We start from the raw sequence: 18048 nt of genomic DNA, 5'->3' as shown, positions 1-18048 counted from the left end.
TCCCTCAGCCGCTCCTCATAAGACTTGTGCTCCAGACCCCTCACCATCTTCGTTGCCCTTCTCTGGACACGCTCCAGCACCTCAGCATCCTTCTTGTAGTGAGGGGCCCAAAACCGAACACAGTATTCCTTGCCTCTCTTTTTGTTGTTAATATATTTGTAAAAACATTTTTGTTATCCTTTACGACTGTAGCCAGACTGAGCTCTAGCTGGGCTTTTGCCTTTCTAATTTTGTCCCTGCTTGACCTAACGAGATCCTTGTACTCTTCATGAGTTGCCTGCCCCTTCTTCCAGAGGTGATAAACTCTCCTCTTTTCCCTGCGTCTCAGCAAAAGGTCCTCGGCCTTCCCCGCCCGCTCTTCTTACGGCACATGGGGACTGTCTGCTCCTGCACCTTTTAAGATTTCCTTCTTGAAGGCTGTCCATCCAATCCATGCTGGAAATCTTTATTTGCAGAACAACCCATTAGGAAGATGGACGCAGGGAATAAACCAAGGTTTGGTGTGAATGATCATGAGTGTCTTCTCCTTCCATTCACCACAATAGCAATAAAATCTCAGATAGTTCTTAAATACATTATCTTTCTATGGACCTCAATACATTTCTCCAATGAAGCATTGTGTTCTCAATTTTATATGAGGGGAAACCAAGGCACTGAGATGAAATTAACTTGTCCCAATCCATTTACAGAGTGATTATGAAAAGCAAACACAATGCATGCCTCTTGCATCCCAGTGCTGTGTGCACTGATCCCATGTTCCCTCCTGAACCAAATTTATTCTATTTATGATCATAAATATCCCTATGATGGATACCATACAAAACAAATGAATCTATTAATGTATTTTAATATAATCAATGTGATAAAAAGTCAGTTTTTACCAAAAGACGCTACGTAAAGATTTTGTAACTATTTCCTATTTCATACACGTACCACTTTGTGGCAAATGTTGTACAATGTTTACTTTTCACGCAAAACTAACATTCTGCTGGAAATGCAAACCTGGACTCTAGAAAAAAGAGACTCAAATTAATACCTGATACAATCTGCAGATATTCTTCTATGTGAAAAAAACTATGCTGTCTCTGGACATTACCAAACCACTCTCCGGTGTATAGTGCCGTTACCTCCACAAAATCACAAGAGCATACTTCCAGGACTAAAAATTGCTCCTGTAATTTCTGAACAACCAAATGTTTCCTCCTGATTTGTGTCTGAAATGGTGCTTTCCCATCGGGACTCTAACACAGTACAATTAAACATAGTTTTTCAAGTATGTATTATACCAGTTTACATGAAATTTTAGGGACAGATGACAGATTCTTACTACAGTGTTAAGAAGCCTGAGCTTCTGCCAGTTCAATGCTCAGAAGAATAAAATGGTGAAGGAATTTAATTCTTCCTTTATTATGCAGTTGTTGGGCATAACAGCATTCACAGTTAAAAAAAAGACATTAGTATCTCTGGGAGAAGCTTTAGCTGACCTGACTATAACCAATCTCTCCTCACTACATCACAGTCTTCTTTTTTGCTAAGGCTAGAGGTATGGGAAAAGTTCAAACAGCAAAAAATGCCCTCTCATCCTCTCAGCTAGTGGTTGGCAGATTTTGGCAGTCTTTGGCATCTGGGGTAAAGATGGAAGTGTTCCAAACATCTCAAAAATTGTGAGTTTCCATTAGCAAGTGGTATTTCTGTGGAACAGACTGAACATTTTATTCATCACCCCCTGGAACATAGCATTTTGTCTAGTGAATAGCTCAAGCCAGAGTTCCTCATTCCCTACTTGTAAAGATTTTTCTCAGTCAGCTCTCTAAAAGTTTGACTTTTCCGTGACCACTGTTAAAGCCATTAACTGATACACATATATAAAACAACAGGAAACTTTAAACGCTGTAAAATATAAAACTTTTAAAAGGCAAATACAAAAAATTAAAAATAAGGAAAGAGAGGATGGCACATATCTTCTTATCGATTCCTTAAAGACAGCCAAAAATAACGTGGTTGATACATTGATGAGATAAACACATAAAATTCATGGACCTAAATCTCATCTGGCTAATATAGGGGCATCATATTAGTATTTATTTTTACATTAGTATAATTTTTTTATTTTAGTTCTTAAAAAGCACATTCTTGCTGTCATATCTGCCTTAAGGCAATGTGTAATTTTTCTTTCAGTTTAGCTTAAAAACAGTAGCAATATTAGTATGCAACTAGTACTGTTGAACACCAACATGGTTGATATGCAACTAAGCATCAAAACCACTTCCAAGAAAACAAAGAAGGAGTTTTAGTCAGGAGAGTCAAAGAATGCAATCATTCAAAGCAAAATAATCTGCTCAGTACCTGCATTCTTGTTATAATCTTTGTGTATTTGATAAGTACAAGCTTGTGATGGAACTTCTGCAAATTAATTCACCAAACTTCCTCACCGAGCATTGCTATCTAGCTTTTGAGTGAATGCTGAAATCAGCTTTGCAGGGGGAGGATCAAACCATTAGTTTGTAATCTTGGTCATTTCATTCTCTGTGGGGTAGATTTACGCATGGTGCAAATGGCATACACAGGGGCCAATGCAGAACAGCCTGCAAAACCTCACACTTCTTCAAGTACGCTGTGCCATGGCTTAGCTTTACCCAGGCCTGTCTACCAGACTGGGCAATGTTTCCACCATCTCCATCTCATTTTCTACCTCTCTCTCCTCTAAAACACTTCAGGACGCAAGTCTCCTCAAAAACTCCTCAATGCTCCAATCACAAACACTGATGCTCGGCTCTGTAAAAGTACTTCACCAGCTGTGCATCCAACTCAAACCTCACTGCACAAATCTATAAACCGAGTACGCTTGTTCTTTTCCAAAACTTACCTTCTGATGCGTACAAAACACATCAGCACATAGAAGGAAAGAGCAGACAGCTCTTTCAGGTCTTTGGGAGGTGTGGATCCTACACATTGGTGAAGAGAATTATTGCAAATACTCCGAATAAACTCCCTTATAGAGGAGGATTGTTGTTTGAAACTGCACTGTTGGTTATTTTGTATCAACACCATTAACGGCCCTGTTAAAAACTTAAACACTATCCTATCACTGCATTTCAAAGGAACATGTACTCATTTTTAAACACACAAGTAACGTCTGCCAGATATATACGACCTTTAATACTTTAAAGAAAATGTGATATTTTTCTAGGGAATTGCAGCATGATTTTCCTCTATTTGAAGAGCTCATTTCAAGCCTTTTATTTCCACTCAGTCTGCCAACTTCAGTCATTTTTGTCTTAGCATTTAATCTAAACATGAAGTATTTGAAAAAATCTGGGGAAAATTGTGTTTAAGCAGTTTGAGTGATAGCATCTAGGGAAGAGAATGCCTTCCTATTCATATCCATCTATGAAAAGGAGCTTCTCTGAATGTTTTTCTCTCCCCTTCTTTCCATAGGCCTGATGTAGAATGAACTCTGAGTCTAAAATAAGCACCGAGGAGGGATAAGAGAGGAATGTGAAAGATACAAATAGGGATTACTTAGAAAAGAGACTACAGGATATTGTTCACACTGATGTCACTGAAAATACAAACAGTTCTCATTACAGGCAAACTTTTTATTCAGACATGGAGAATGAACAACCCTGAAATACATGGATGTCTGGTGCCAGCGACAGGAATCCAAACAAGAGGTACACCGAGAGCGAGTGTCGGTGAAGGGCTTGGACACAGCCTCTGACAAATCAACCTCCAATACTGATCCACTTGGCAGGATGTTGCACGGGGGAACAAATCTTCCCAACAGAATAAATTCTGCAAAAGATCGTATGAGGTATCCTCCTCAAAATTTCAGGCTACGGATTTAAGTTGAAAAGGCAATGACCTGGGACTATAATAAAAGGGAATATCAATTCACTGATGTTTCAGAAACATATAAATGATAAAAAGACAACGTAGATGCTCCCCAACACCCAAGAAAACTAAATGTATTTATCGTTTCTGTTTGCCTTTAAGTCTTTAGTCTTCTGTTACTGAGTTAAAATAAAAGCTACAGTAAAATAGTTGCAGTACTTTTTTTTTTCTTTGTGAAAAAAAATCATCTTGGAGCATTCCCTTATTCTATCCTGACTTCCATATTATACATCCCTTGCAAAGCTTCCCTCCAATTAAGGAACCACAGCTGATCATTATACTTTGAAACAGCTAAAAAATACATTTCATAAGGAAAAAAATAATCTGAAATACAAAATGGAATGAGGAAGTCTGAAAAATAAACACGGAAAAAGAAATGTGGTTCCCAGTTCAGCCACTCTCTCTGAAGAGCTATCCTCAGTTGTAGAGAGATGTTGTAACAATCCTTGTGGATATTTTGGGATTTGACCTTCAGCCTTCATTGAAAATTTCTATTCTGGCTATATTCAGAATATATATAGAATATAATAGAATAATATATAGAATAATACATATAATCAGAAACGCTTATTGAAAGTTTATTTGAAAACTGACAAGATGGAAGTGTGTGTAGCAATGAACTAGCTGGGTATGACCATTTCTACAGAGAAATGTTCATGTTTCTTGACTCTAGAGCGAAAAACTAGAAGTACACCGGCAAGAAACTAGGAAAAAATGTTGTGTACAAACAAATAGGGGAAAACAAAGATGTAACCACAGTACACAAAACTCCCCAAAACCAATAAAAGGCTAAGGTTGAAAGTTAAAACACATAACTTTCGGAAAGCTTGTTGGTTTCAATATTCAAGCAAAACTGATTCAAAACTGACTTCACAGCAGACCTTATATAAAGGCTCTTAGTGGCTATATTCTCTGTCTTACGCACAGTAACTATTGCTTGAAGAGTAAATATATCTCTCATTTATTACTTCTATATACTTCTATATTCATATTAATTTTGAAAAAAAAATCAGTTTTAATTGTTTACATTAAATAATTTCCACTTTGTTATGCTACAAACCTTATTCCAACCAAAATTATCCTTCATCTCAGAACCTTAAAATATTGCAGATTTTAATTTAATTATAAATGTTTTAATCAGCCTCTTAAAACACACATTTAGATCACAGTTTCCTAACTCTCTTTAGAAAATTCAGAAATGCTTTGTTTTTCAATTGTTCTGTTCAATTTTATTTTATTTAGTTTTTCTAAACAACACAGCTTTTCTCCTCTCAGGCTAATGTCAAAATACATTCGTCTCACTGATCTGGTTGGAAGCCTATAAAGCGTAGCAGCATAATACTGAATTTAAACATTTCAGAGAAGTAACAGCTCAGAAAGACAGAGCAGTGGAAGTAAATTCTGTTTATTCCCACGTTCTGGTTTGCTTGCCTTAATTCTCATTAGCTTGCAAATGAAGTTGAAAATTCCTGTTGGATATTGGCATTTCCTTTGACATTAAATACTGTGGTTGACATACAACAGCATTTTTATAATGCAGCTAATAAAGGTACACCCATCTTTTAGTCACAGCAGTTCATTTGAAGTGCAGCTTGCAACAGAGTTCTGGCCAAGAGTCAAAAGATTTGGTAGCTGACTATGTTGGGCAGAACAGAGAGTAGCATCTTTTTAGCTTAGTCAAAATGCTAATCCACAACAAAGATCAAAACTTTGACTCTTAACACATCTGCAGAAAAATCTCAGCTTCAGCTTTTACCTCCTAAATTTTTTCAATGACAACTTGAGCTAGCCTGAAAGCAGTCAGAGATCAAATTCCCTTAGATTTAAGGGGTTTTTTTTCAAAATTATGATACTGGAAAAATACAGGGAATATGAATAAAAACGTATGTTCTGTCAATCATACCAAGTCATAGATTGCACACGATACCATATTATCATTAGTGGGAACTACTATACTCAGTGAGGAAAACAGAAACCTCACAAACTGCTACCAATTCAACAATAAAGGTTAGGATGATGTTTTATCAACTTTGTGAATCAACACTTCTGTGCCACAACAGTGTTCATAGCCCTGATCCACCCATCATTTTTAGTGTGCCACTTCCTTGTTCCAGACTATAAACACATGTTAATCATCTCCAACGGCAGTGAGTCCCCTTCCCATTTTCAATAGGCTTTTCTCCTAAGCACTGTTATTCTTCACAAGATGCTAACAAAAGGGAAAAAAACCCAAACTCACAAATGTATGATGCAAAGGGGTGCAGTCATACATCTGCTGACTTTCTTTGCTATGAAAAATCCCAGGGGAAGGAATCCTGGTGGCAGCAATGACTACGAGAGTTTTGGGCAACAGCAGCATCCAGCCTAAAAACCTGATGTGACTGAGGACCTCAGGGGCTGGGACCCAACTTTCCAAAAAAGGTCTGAGATTCAGTTTGGGATCCTCTAGAGATTTAGGAGGACATGGGCAAGAGTAAAGCTTGTTCTTCCAATGAAGCCTTTTAAGTAGGAAGCTTACAAAATGAGAATATTCCAGAGCTTCCAACGTTTACAGAATAAAATATCAGTAAACCCTCTGTATAGTAATTTACATTATCAATTCGGTAATGTAATACTTAAATGAAAGAGTGTTCATGGTAAAAACTCTAATGTCACCTCCATGTTTGGCAGAATATGTGATAATTTGGAAGCTATTATTTCAAAACTCACATGCTGAAATTTCCTAACTGACTGCTCATACGTTTCAAAATTATTTTATAATTATCAACTAGACAAGCTAGATTAACCCTGAAATTTAAGTAAGTGTTAAAATGCTTTTACTTACCTATCTACTTATCTACAAATAGACCTACTCATTACAGTAACAGCTGCCATTCTGACGCACGGCACTCTGTTTTGATCAACACCTCTGCACAGAGCTGTTAGAGACGTAGCATCAAATGACCTGACCCCTTACTGTGCCATCCTATCTGTCTGTGCAAATGGACACACAGAGTGCTCCACACATTCACACACTGATGTCAAAAGTGTTTCAGGAGCTAGGGATTAGGCTCAGGGAGCTTTTCATTAAACGCCCGTTTAAGCACAGATAATTTGCACAGCCTTGGGTAAGTCTCCTTGTGTCTCAGTACCACATCTTTAAAATTGGGTTAGTATCTCTCCATTTCACAGGAATACTGTAAGTGTAAACACTGTGAAGTCATGAGCTACTAGACTAACAAGGTCAAGATGTCCATATCACCTTTCTATATAGCTGTCGATACTTGTTTTTTATAGTTAGTAATAAAATAAGAATCATTGCAGAAACTTAACATCATTATGAAAGAAACACCTCAAGAGAATAAGTAACATATACAGTAACAAAAAGAAAATAAATGCCTATTTTTCCTAGGAAATGACTTTTCACATGAAGCCTCAGTAATGTATTCATCACAATCGAAACAAAGCTTGAAAACTGAAACTATCACACATAAAAAGCAAACACAAAACCACACAATATCTTCTCCAAAGCTATGAGTACCTGTTAGTCAGTGAGCAAATAACTTTTAAAATGCACACCGTACTGTGAAATATTTCATTTCATTGCAACCTAGCTTGTAACATCAAGATGCTTCCTGTTTTGTATGATGCATAACCTGAAAGTTTGCATAGAAAAAGTAAATATTGTCTGCTTTTAAAAATATTAATTTTTAATACCTATAGTTACACATAGATATTATTTTATATATCTCATATATAGTCATGAATGTTTAAAACACTTCAAAAAATAATTTCATGCAGGAAATAATTTCTTCCAGGAATGGAAAGGGCAGCTAAAGTAATTTTCAGATTGTCCCTCCTTTCTTTCCTTTTAGAGATGTTATACCCCTGAAGATCTTTCTCCCCGGTGCAACATGTTCTCCCTAATCTTTGTATGATTTGCAGTGAGTCTACAAAGGACCCCTTGCCTCAGAGGCATTGCTGTTTTCCTCCATTGCTGTTTTCATGAAAAACTGTAGTCCAGAGCAATATTTTGACAGGGTTTTTTTCTTTTTAATGTGGCTGACTTCCTTTAAATGGTTACTAAATAGCGCAAATTATGAAGGACAGATCTGTAGAACAACACAATCGTGCTGAAGACCCAACTTTGAAGCTACATCTTTCAAGACGTTCAGTTTAGACTGACTCCAGTTGGGTCCCTCAGACTGTTGCCAAGATTAAGTGTGCTCCTACAGCACGCCTTTCACTCTAGTGTCATCCAAGAGGAAACCAATTTCCATCTTTAGAACCACTGGGATTTGTCACTTCCTGACTTCAGTGAAATTATTCCCAATTTGTCCACAATAAGTGAAAGCAAAATACAAGTTTAAGGGAAGTTAATACTGTATATCTTACACCATTTACCATAGATGCAAAAAAGATTCAGAAACTCACCATATCAGTATCTGAAACAGGTCCAAAACTGGTCACATAGATGTTAGTGAAGACTTCAGTAATACTATCTGATATGAAAAGAAAAAACAAGCAAATATTTTAAATTTATAGTACAAACTCTCTGTGCAAAATTATGGTACATTTTGAAACAGTTTCTGTCTCTATTTACTTCTAGTCAGTATGCTGTTGTAAATACTGGGGGTCTCTACCCCACTTAACACAAAGGTTATTGGACAAGAGTTTGTCCCACTGAATAGTTTGTTTCAGTTAAAGGACTACACAACCATCCGCACCTACACACATATTTCCCATTTCTCCACCAGCAAAAATAACCACGCTGTCTTGGACTTAACATGGTAGTACAGTTCTAAACATAAAATGCCTTTGTTGCAGAGGTATTATCTCTGTTGTTGCAGATCATTCCTATTAAATCCTTTTTAGTTCAAGGCTGTTTTCTTCATCCTGAATAGCTTTTTCAAAGCCAAAAACAAGAAAAAGCTTACAAAGCAATTATTGACTACACCAAATGTAACACTCAACAGCATCCTACTTTTTAATTGGGTATGTTTTTAAGTGGCACGTATTTTAACATAATAGTTTCTTCCCTTGATACATGATGCTCCTGATACATTGTTGTGGTACTGTAAATACTATAAGAAAATGTTCTTCCTAATCATTGTAGTCAGACAGCCATGAAATCAGAATATTAAATATTGTACTGCAGGGAAAAATAATCACTGAGTTTTCTATCTTCAGTTTTCAATTAGGCTCAAAATGGAAAGATATTCACTAAGAGGGATAGCTCACACTTGCAGGAAATTTCTTACAGCAGTTGCCAACTACCGTCTGCATTCAAGATAGTCAACACGAGGAATTCTCTGCCTTAAAGTCAGTTGCTGGCTGGAAGAGAAACATCTGAGCATAACTAGCTGCAATTCGACTCACCCTAGAATTTCCCATTCCTAAAAATAATACAGCTGCCTGTTATATGAGTGATCCTGCTGTTATATCACGATTTCCATATTTAATCATCATTTAATATGGATAGTTAATAAAATAATTTCTATATTCCTAAAAGCTACCTTTTGATAAATATGTGGCATAGGCAGATTTCACTTTTAGTTGCATTGAGGCCAACGGTATAATCACTGCCCTCCACTGGGAGAAATCAGCACTGCTCACTCATGATGGCAGATACTCTACCAGCCACCAGGCAAAGGCAAGACTGTTCCATGAGCAGCTGCATGGGGAGCAGTGTATTTTCAAAGGGATGTAGCTGCACCCAAAGCAGAGATGGGGTGATACAGTACTTTCAGAAAACTTCTGGAGCACGGGGGAGGCACATTCCTGCACTCTCATCTTTAAAGAAACCTGAATTTCCTTCCTCAGCTGAACACTGGACATACGATTATTAGAATACAGCACTTTGTAAAGCCTTTCCTACCCAAAAGAATCTTCTTTCCAGGACAGTCTCTGCTTTTTAAATAAATAAATAAAGGATGACTCTTACCGTGTGCCACACTGAAAGTTCAAAAAGCACACTTCCCCTGCACATCCTCAGAGATGTTTATTTGTGTGATAGAGACTTCTGTAATCCCATATGAAGCATCCATACACAAGCTGAGTTGATTTCTACTCCAAACATCTTACAAACTAATTTTAAGTCAGTGGACGACAGGAGGTTCTGAATCCGCACTCTTCTGAGTATTCAACATGGATAAAATATGGGTCTGGCTGAAATATCATACAGAAACCACAGGTACAGTTCAGAAGACCAGTGACTGCATGTTGCCTGTGGGAGACTCTCTAGAAAAAAAGATGACTCTCTCCAAATGGTTACCTGGCACAGGCTGAGATGAAATGGAAAAGTGACAAGAGAGCTACTCTTCAGGGGGTAAAACAGCGCTGCAGGGACTAACTGAAATTTGGCCTGTACTGCAAAATTTGGCCTGTACTACAATGACAACACAAAATCTTAATTACAGTTCCATGAAAAATACTGGTGTTACAAAAATATGACTGACAATCGAGTATCCCAACAGCAGAGAACCAAGGCTAATTGCAATTATACTGGTATAGTCTGAAGGAACCCTACTATAGGCAAAAAAAGCTACTTGGCAAATCTTCATCTGCACATACACCCCAAAATGGTTGGAAGCATGGTCCTTTTGTAACCTAACCCTATTGCTATCAGTTGTTTGCATCTGATATATTATTTGACACAGGGAATAATTTTACAATTTGCATATAGTAAACTACAGGACATGGAATCTTCAGGCTTGCCTTGCATTTTAAATTTTAATTTAAAAAAATTAATTTAAAAAATTAGTTTTAAAAAAAGTCCCATATTCCATCATATTATTTCTAGAAACTTCTGGATGTTTGTTCCACGTTCAACTCCTGTTGGATGCTATTACAACAGCCTGTGGATTCCCCTTGTTGGTGTGCATTACTCACTTCAAATCCTTGGAGTGAAGGATCAAGACTTGAGGAGTGGAGAGGGGATGGATGGGAAGAAGAGGCTTGCTATTGACAGCTCTTCAACTGCAAGCACTTCATTTCAGATTGTCATAATTAAGATAAGCACTTCAGTGAATATAAAAAGTCCTGAGGCAAACTCATCGCTGATAGCCTCAGGAATGGGTATGGATGCAAATTAATCATGCACCTTATTTCTTTTTTGCCAAAACTGCCTTAAACCAGCATAGCTCCAGGCAATGGTGACAGCAGTGAGTTTCAACGCAACCAGTTGCTCTCCCACAATGTGAGGGTCCATCCAGACAGCAGGCACTCCACCAAACTGCTTGTCCTCAGGCAAGAGCCACGCCACGGCAGGGAGTGAAGGGAGTAGGAAGAATATGTTGTAACAGGGTATGAAAGGGACGAGGGAAGCTGAAAAGTTACAAGAGATAAGAGTGAGGGAAATAGAGGGATAAGAAAAGAGAACAAAAGACGACAGGAAAAAAAAGAGAGAGGAAAGTACACAAAAGAGGAACTGGCAGGTTTTTATTTCTGCCTTCTATTTTCTCTCAAAATTCTTCATCTTTTATAAGTTCCTATTCATACCCTACATACAAGGAAAGTGGTCCTTAAAGACAAAAGAAGCTGAAATGTAATAAATCTTGAATTATTCCTGTTACCATCTGTTAGTGTCAGCAGCCTCAGCCTTGCGCCTGTTTCTTCTTTGTTATTTTACATAGCGTTACAATAGAGATTCCTCTAAATTACAAATTTGAACTCAGGGTTTCAGAATCAGTGTCTATGAAAAGAAAAAAATGAATCCTCCTTTTTTACATCAAAACAAAACATCAAAACAAATCTAGCATCTATTTTTTGAGAAAAATTAAGGACAAATTTTTGCCACTAGAATTATAAAAATCTTTTTCTTCAATTGACATGTAAACACATAACTAAAAGGCCTGATTTTCAAAAGTGCTTAAATCAATGAAGGCCTAGTGCTTTCGAAAAACAGTCTAGCTTTTAAAGAAGAACCCTCTGTTGGGAGGAAGGGTGTCTGACTCATTTATACTTGTGTGCTCTTAAATTATTCTGAATCACTGCCTTTGAAGATTAAACAAAGAAAGAGGAACAGGAAAGGGTAAGGATATAGTTTCTATTTCTGATGCTTCTTTTAGGGGAAAAAAATCTCAGGCAAAGAATATGGCAGGTAGATGCAGTCATCTCATGAAGTCTTCTGAAATTCAGAAAATGCTATTACAGCATCGTTTCTAACTTGCCTTGGGCATAAATGTTAAAAGAGAAGCCTTATCTGACTTAGCTTAGGCCAGTTTCTCAGAAGATGGAAGCCAAAGGTAAACTGACCAAAAAAAAAAAAAAAGAGTCAAGAAAGTTAAGAATAAACAGAGGAAGAAAAACCCATCCTATAGAAGTAGTAAAAGCAATAACTATTAAGATCATGTTTCACGTGGTTCTCAAGCACTGGTTTCTTCCGATTCCCTTTCCTTACTTGAACTGTTATGATATCAATGCCAAAAAAAAAAAAAAATCAAAAAGTAAGAAAAAGCAATAATTATAACAAATGGCAGAAGATTTATAGATCCTTATCTATACTTAGCTGGAAGGTTTACTGTGTGCTTTAATTACATTTAGGATTTTACAAACATTAATTATAATAACCTTTCTCTGAAGATGATAATTTTATTATCTTCATTTTTCCATGCTTGAGAAGCTGGGGCAGAAGGATTATATTAAGTGTAAGTAATGTGCAGTACAGGTGTTTACCAAATCTGGCTTCACCTGTCCAACATTAAGTATCCACACTGGAAAATGTCAACATCATTAGGTCATCAAAAATTAGTAGAGGAATTCAGAGATTAGCTAGAGTTGGTATCAGTGCCTTTGTCCATTCCATTATACCAGCTCCCCTGCTGCTGGGATATCCTTTCTGATGGTCTGAAGTCCTGCTGACTTGTTCCTCAGTAGAAGAGCTGGCTCAGCTGAAGTAGGCTGCTTGGCAGAGAATTTACAGTGGCTGAAGTCTAAATCAATCACAGGTTGAGTAATGGAGATGGTCAGAAAAGTCAGAAGAAAAGGTTCCTCATCAGCATTTACTGATTTGTCAAAACTGGAAATTTCCACAGAGGCAATTCAATTTTTAATTACTTCCTTTGAACTGCTGCCTGACAGGCAGTTTTCAAAACTTTTCTGCTTTCCTTCAAATGTCCCTTCTCAGCTGCCTGCATCTCTGAAGGGGTACACAGGGCTCCACTGTCTGCAACGTGGGGTAGCCAGACATGCAGTGTTGGACACACCTGAGAACTCTCCCTTTCCTGCAGAACTCTGAGGCAGGATTACCTTTACTGAAATAAATTTTCTGAATATTTGTCAAATTTGAGAATGATCTGTGTTTTGCTCATTCCTTCTCTCCTCTCACCAAAATAATCTACAATCCTTTCTTCGCAGAGAGTAGGGCCAAAACATGCATAGCTCATTCTACGTATGTTTAAAAGAATAATAAAATCATAGAATCATAGAATCATTTAGGTTGGAAAAAACCTTTAAGACCATCGAATCTAACCATTAACACAACACTGTCGAGTCCACCACTAAACCATGTCCCTAAGTGCCATGTCTACACATCCTCTAAATACCTCCAGGGATGGTCACTCCACCACTTCCCTGGGCAGCCTATTCCAATGCTTGATAACCCTTTCAGTGACGAATTTTTTCCCAATATACAATCTAAACCTCCCCTGGTGCAACATGAGGCCATTTCCTCTCATCCTATCACTGGTTACTTGGGAGAAGAGACCAACACCCACCTCACCACAACCCCCTTTCAGGTAGTTGTAGAGAGCGATAAGGTCTCCCCTCAGCCTCCTCTTCTCCAGACTAAACAACCCCAGTTCCCTCAGCCGCTCCTCATAAGACTTGTGCTCCAGACCCCTCACCATCTTCGTTGCCCTTCTCTGGACACGCTCCAGCACCTCAGCATCCTTCTTGTAGTGAGGGGCCCAAAACTGAACACAGGATTCGAGGTGCGGCCTCACCAGCGCCGAGTACAGGGGCACAATCACTTCCCTACTCCTGCTGGCCACACTATTCCTGATACAGGCCAGGATGCTGTTGGCCTTCTTGGCCACCTGGGCACACTGCTGGCTCATGTTCAGCCAGCTGTTGATCACCACCTCAAGGTCCCTTTCCACCAGGCAGCTTTCCAGCCACTCTTCCCCAAGCCTGTAGCGTTGCATGGTGTTGTTGTGACCCAAGTGCAGGACCCAGCACCTCACCTTGTTGAATCTCATACAGTTGGCCTCGGCTCATTGATCCAGCCTGTCCAGATCACTCTGCAGAGCCTTCCTACCCTCGAGCACATCAACACTCCCACACAACTTGGTGTCATCTGCAGAATTACTGAGGGTGTACTCAAAGAGAAGAAAGGAGTGTGATCATTGCAAAGTCTTTAGAATGGACCATCAGCAAGGTTTCAGATGTGCATTTGCATGAAGCTGCCTATATTACCCATTAATGTGTTAAATCTATCTTCAGAAGAAAGCAGGTTAGTAGATTGGGTTGGACTTTTTTTTATTAATTTGAATTTGCAGTCAGTAAAACTAAAAGTGAAAATCCAGGGTTTGGGCAGCTAAAATAAAAGCCAGTCTGAGATAATCCAAAAGCATCAAAAGTATTCTTGGTAAGACAGGGCTTTAAAAATATACATACACTGTTCTAATGCATAGCATGAAACAATTTCTTACAAACGTTATTTTAAATGTAGAGTAAATAGTACCCAGGAGAACACTGCAAGGCTGTAACTGAAGGGCTGCTACAGCATGCAAAAAAATGTGAAACTAAAATACTGCTCTTTAATTATGTCAACAAAAAGTAAAAAAGGAGGTCAAGTTGCAGTGCTGTGGGAGCCTTAACTGAGGATTTCTGAGTTTTGTGGAAATGCTGTCAAAAGCTTGATGTTACTTTAATTATTTTGCTATAAAAATTATTTAACTGGAATTGACATTGTAATATGGTCTCCAAGGGCATGCTTGGCAATGTTGCCCAAAGGCTTTGAAATTGTCATTCATAATACAAGTCAGGAATTGCACAGGTGAAACATCCAGGGTCTTAATCCATCAAACACTGTTCCAATTCAACATGCTGCCTTTATCTGACAAGCTACTTAGTGTGTCTCTTGACAGCTCAAGACACTCTCTGGCTGGCAGGGAATGGGGATCAGAGGAGGTTATACAACGTGGAGCCGTAAGAGCAGCAAAATCCATAGGAATGCAGATATTTCAAAATACTGTTCTGCCAGTTCTTCTTTACATTTGGTTTTGGTACTTTATGTGACAGTTTTATCCATCCAACTACTCAGCGTCTTCATTCATTATCCACTATTACATTACACCAGTTTCAGAGCCACATGTGCATACATAAGTACACTTCCAATTTGTAAATTGAAGCCAACTGCGAGAAGAAACAAATTCACCTCCCTCCTTGACATCAGTGTTTCACTTCCAATAGCCTCACTCTATCCTTGATATATCTGCAAGACAATTTTTAATATGAGCCGTAAGTAAACTTCTCTTTCAAATCTCCATCTTTAACGAAGCATATGTAGAGTAAGCTTACCAGTAAGACCTAACAATACCTGTAAGTGTTAACTGTTAACAGTTCCTCTCTTGATTCACTTTGGTGTAAATGAGACCTGAACCAGGTGCTGTACTTGATTTCTCATGGTGTTGACTGAAACGAGAATATATTCTGGAGAAAATATTCTGCGAAAGTTACAGGAATTAACCGACAGTAGGCTAACAGACCCCAGCTGATTTCCCTCTGAAGAGCTTGTATCTATTAACAGACATTATATCGTATACTAAATAGCCAACTCCATGTAAAGACTACCAGAGACCCTCCAAAGGCCTACTCATGAAGTTGGGCAACCCTGGAAAGCAATACCATACTCCTGAAACAAATACCATTAGTCATTTAGACTAACTGAATGTCCTGTATATAAGCCCGTTCCTGAATTGGGCTTTTTTATTTCAGAAAAGTAGTATTTGTTATTCTGAAATTGAATATAGCAGGTCCAAAATAACAGGAAAATACCAACTTGAGTGAGAATTTACTATAATTCAAAACTTCAGTTAAAAGTAGGTGTATCTTTAGAGATGAGTGAGACTTTTTGACCATTAAGAAAACATACATGAACCTGGAAAAATGTTTAGCTTAACTGGCAACATCCTTTTCTTCTGTAGCAAAAAATTATTACTTGGGAAAACATTTTCAGATGTTTTTTCAGCCAAGTCAAGGTCTTTTTTAGGCATAGGTTACCCACAAATTATGCACAGAATGAAATGTATATTGAAAGGCATATGAAATGAATATATGAAAGGCATATCTGCAACTCAAATAATGTGATACATCTCCACAGTAGGGTAATTACTCAGATTTGTCCTATATGTAAAAGACACTGGTGCAATCTGTAAAAGCACTGTTTCCAGCTAGCAAACAGAAAATTAAGTTCTCTCTGTGCTGAGTGATACATTTACACGTTACTAAGATAATTTTCATATGCATATGACAGATTTGTGGTTTAACTCTCAATCAAAATGAAAAGAATGCAGATCACATACGCAAACATTATCTTTACTACTTTTTCTTCTCTGTCTCTACCAAGGGACCTTTCATTTGCAAACCTTATTACTTCAGGTAACAAAATTAAACATATTTCCAAAGGGTCCTATGAATGAAGAGCCTTGGATACAAGTGACATTTGAGGTGCAGTTTTACCTTTATTATAGGCTTCCTACACAAGTTTAAGAAAGTCACTCAAGGGTAGGACTAAAGACTGATTTTGGTGCCCAATTATCCCTTGAAGTATATTGGACAAGCTCCAGAAAGTTATTTAATCTCCATCCTTCCATTTAAATCAATAAAAGTTAATCTGAATGTCTCTGTGGTCCAGATCATAATAACTAAATATTGCACTTCTATTTGTCTGAATCCCCTTTAGTCCCAAATTCCTGTCTAACACTGTCAGTACCTAAAATTCCTTGGCTGCTTATATTTCCACCTTAAGGCAAAAATATCCTGATGCTGCCAAGCAGCTTAAAGAACTGGCTCTCAACCAAGTCCCAGCAAGTTCCTCAAACTATAAATAATTACAAATTTACTGGGCCAGAAAGACTTTGAGAGAGAAAGCAGGAAAACAAGCAAAAGACTGATTCCACAGCCCAGCAGTACTCATGGGATGTAGCACATAAATTGAAGTCTCTGCTCAATATCTAATTATTTACACAAAGCAGAACAATTCCTTCCAAAAACTGAGGAAGCATGCCCTAGCTTAAAAAACTCACCTTTGTAGTCAAGGCAGACCCTGACACAGCAACTTGAGTTCATGTCTCTGCTTTAAATCACAGCATGCACTTGACAAGAGGTGCACTCTCTCTCCCACAAGTTTCCACCATCCCAGGCTACCAGCTACTCTCATGGCTCTTTTCAGGAAAGGAGGCGTGAACTCTAGAGGGGGCACGCCACTGTGAACAGATGAAGTGGAGACTGCTAATGTTTCCCCACCCAAACTTGGATGTTTCACCTGCATTGGTAAGAAAAGGCTTCAGCTGCATGCCTCTCTTCAGCATTTTTTAATCAGTTAACTTAACAGATCCCCACTCCGTCTATTGGCTTTATGAGCTGCTTTTGCAGACAGTGAAAGCTATGCCCACACCATTTCTGAGGTGTGCCAACATGCCTAGCTTTCCCCATGCTCCACACAGGAGACCTGGATGTTCGAAGCAATCAATGCCACTCAACACGGGGTCCTGAGAAGTAGGCACTGCCAAATCTCGGCCCTCAGTCTGTATGGGTCTGACTGGCCAACGATTGTGAATGGCTCTGCAGTCCAGCAGTACAAATCATCAGTCTCAGTCCATGCTCTGCTACCTATGGAGGTATTTTACACACAGTGAAACATCTCTAGTGGAAGAAACCACTCTCACAGAATGATCAAAAGGCCTGTATCCAGTTAACAGAGTTGGAAATGGATTCAGATCCCTTTTCCAAATCAGGTAGAGAATAAATAAGATGTTTAAGCTAGAATGCGCTTCATCCTTGATGAGAAGGCTACTGTACTGACTGGTGTAGCCCGTATCACATCAAGCCAACCAATCAACCAGTGTCTAGCTTGAATCCTGCTGGTAGTTAAACATGAGAGAGATTTCGCAGCAACGCAGAAGTGCATAACTTAATTGGTTCTTTGCATGGGGAAAATGAGAAATGTAG

General features: G+C 38.3%; 1 protein-coding gene across 1 annotated transcript in view; it reads right to left on the bottom strand.

The window, feature by feature from the left end:
- GABRA2 (gamma-aminobutyric acid type A receptor subunit alpha2) overlaps positions 1 to 18048 on the bottom strand; it is a gene marked incomplete at its 3' end in the record, with an annotated part of 59201 nt that overhangs the window by 22159 nt on the left and 18994 nt on the right. The window contains exon 3 of the mRNA XM_081999160.1: positions 8308 to 8375. Coding sequence (XP_081855286.1) covers positions 8308 to 8375 — 68 coding nt within the window. The remainder of the gene's footprint in view (positions 1 to 8307; positions 8376 to 18048) is intronic.

The sequence above is a fragment of the Phaethon aethereus genome, assembly GCF_964289735.1.
Source record: "Phaethon aethereus genome assembly, chromosome: 4".
In the NCBI taxonomy this organism is placed as follows: domain Eukaryota; kingdom Metazoa; phylum Chordata; class Aves; order Phaethontiformes; family Phaethontidae; genus Phaethon; species Phaethon aethereus.
This window is presented reverse-complemented; position numbering and strand designations above follow the sequence as displayed.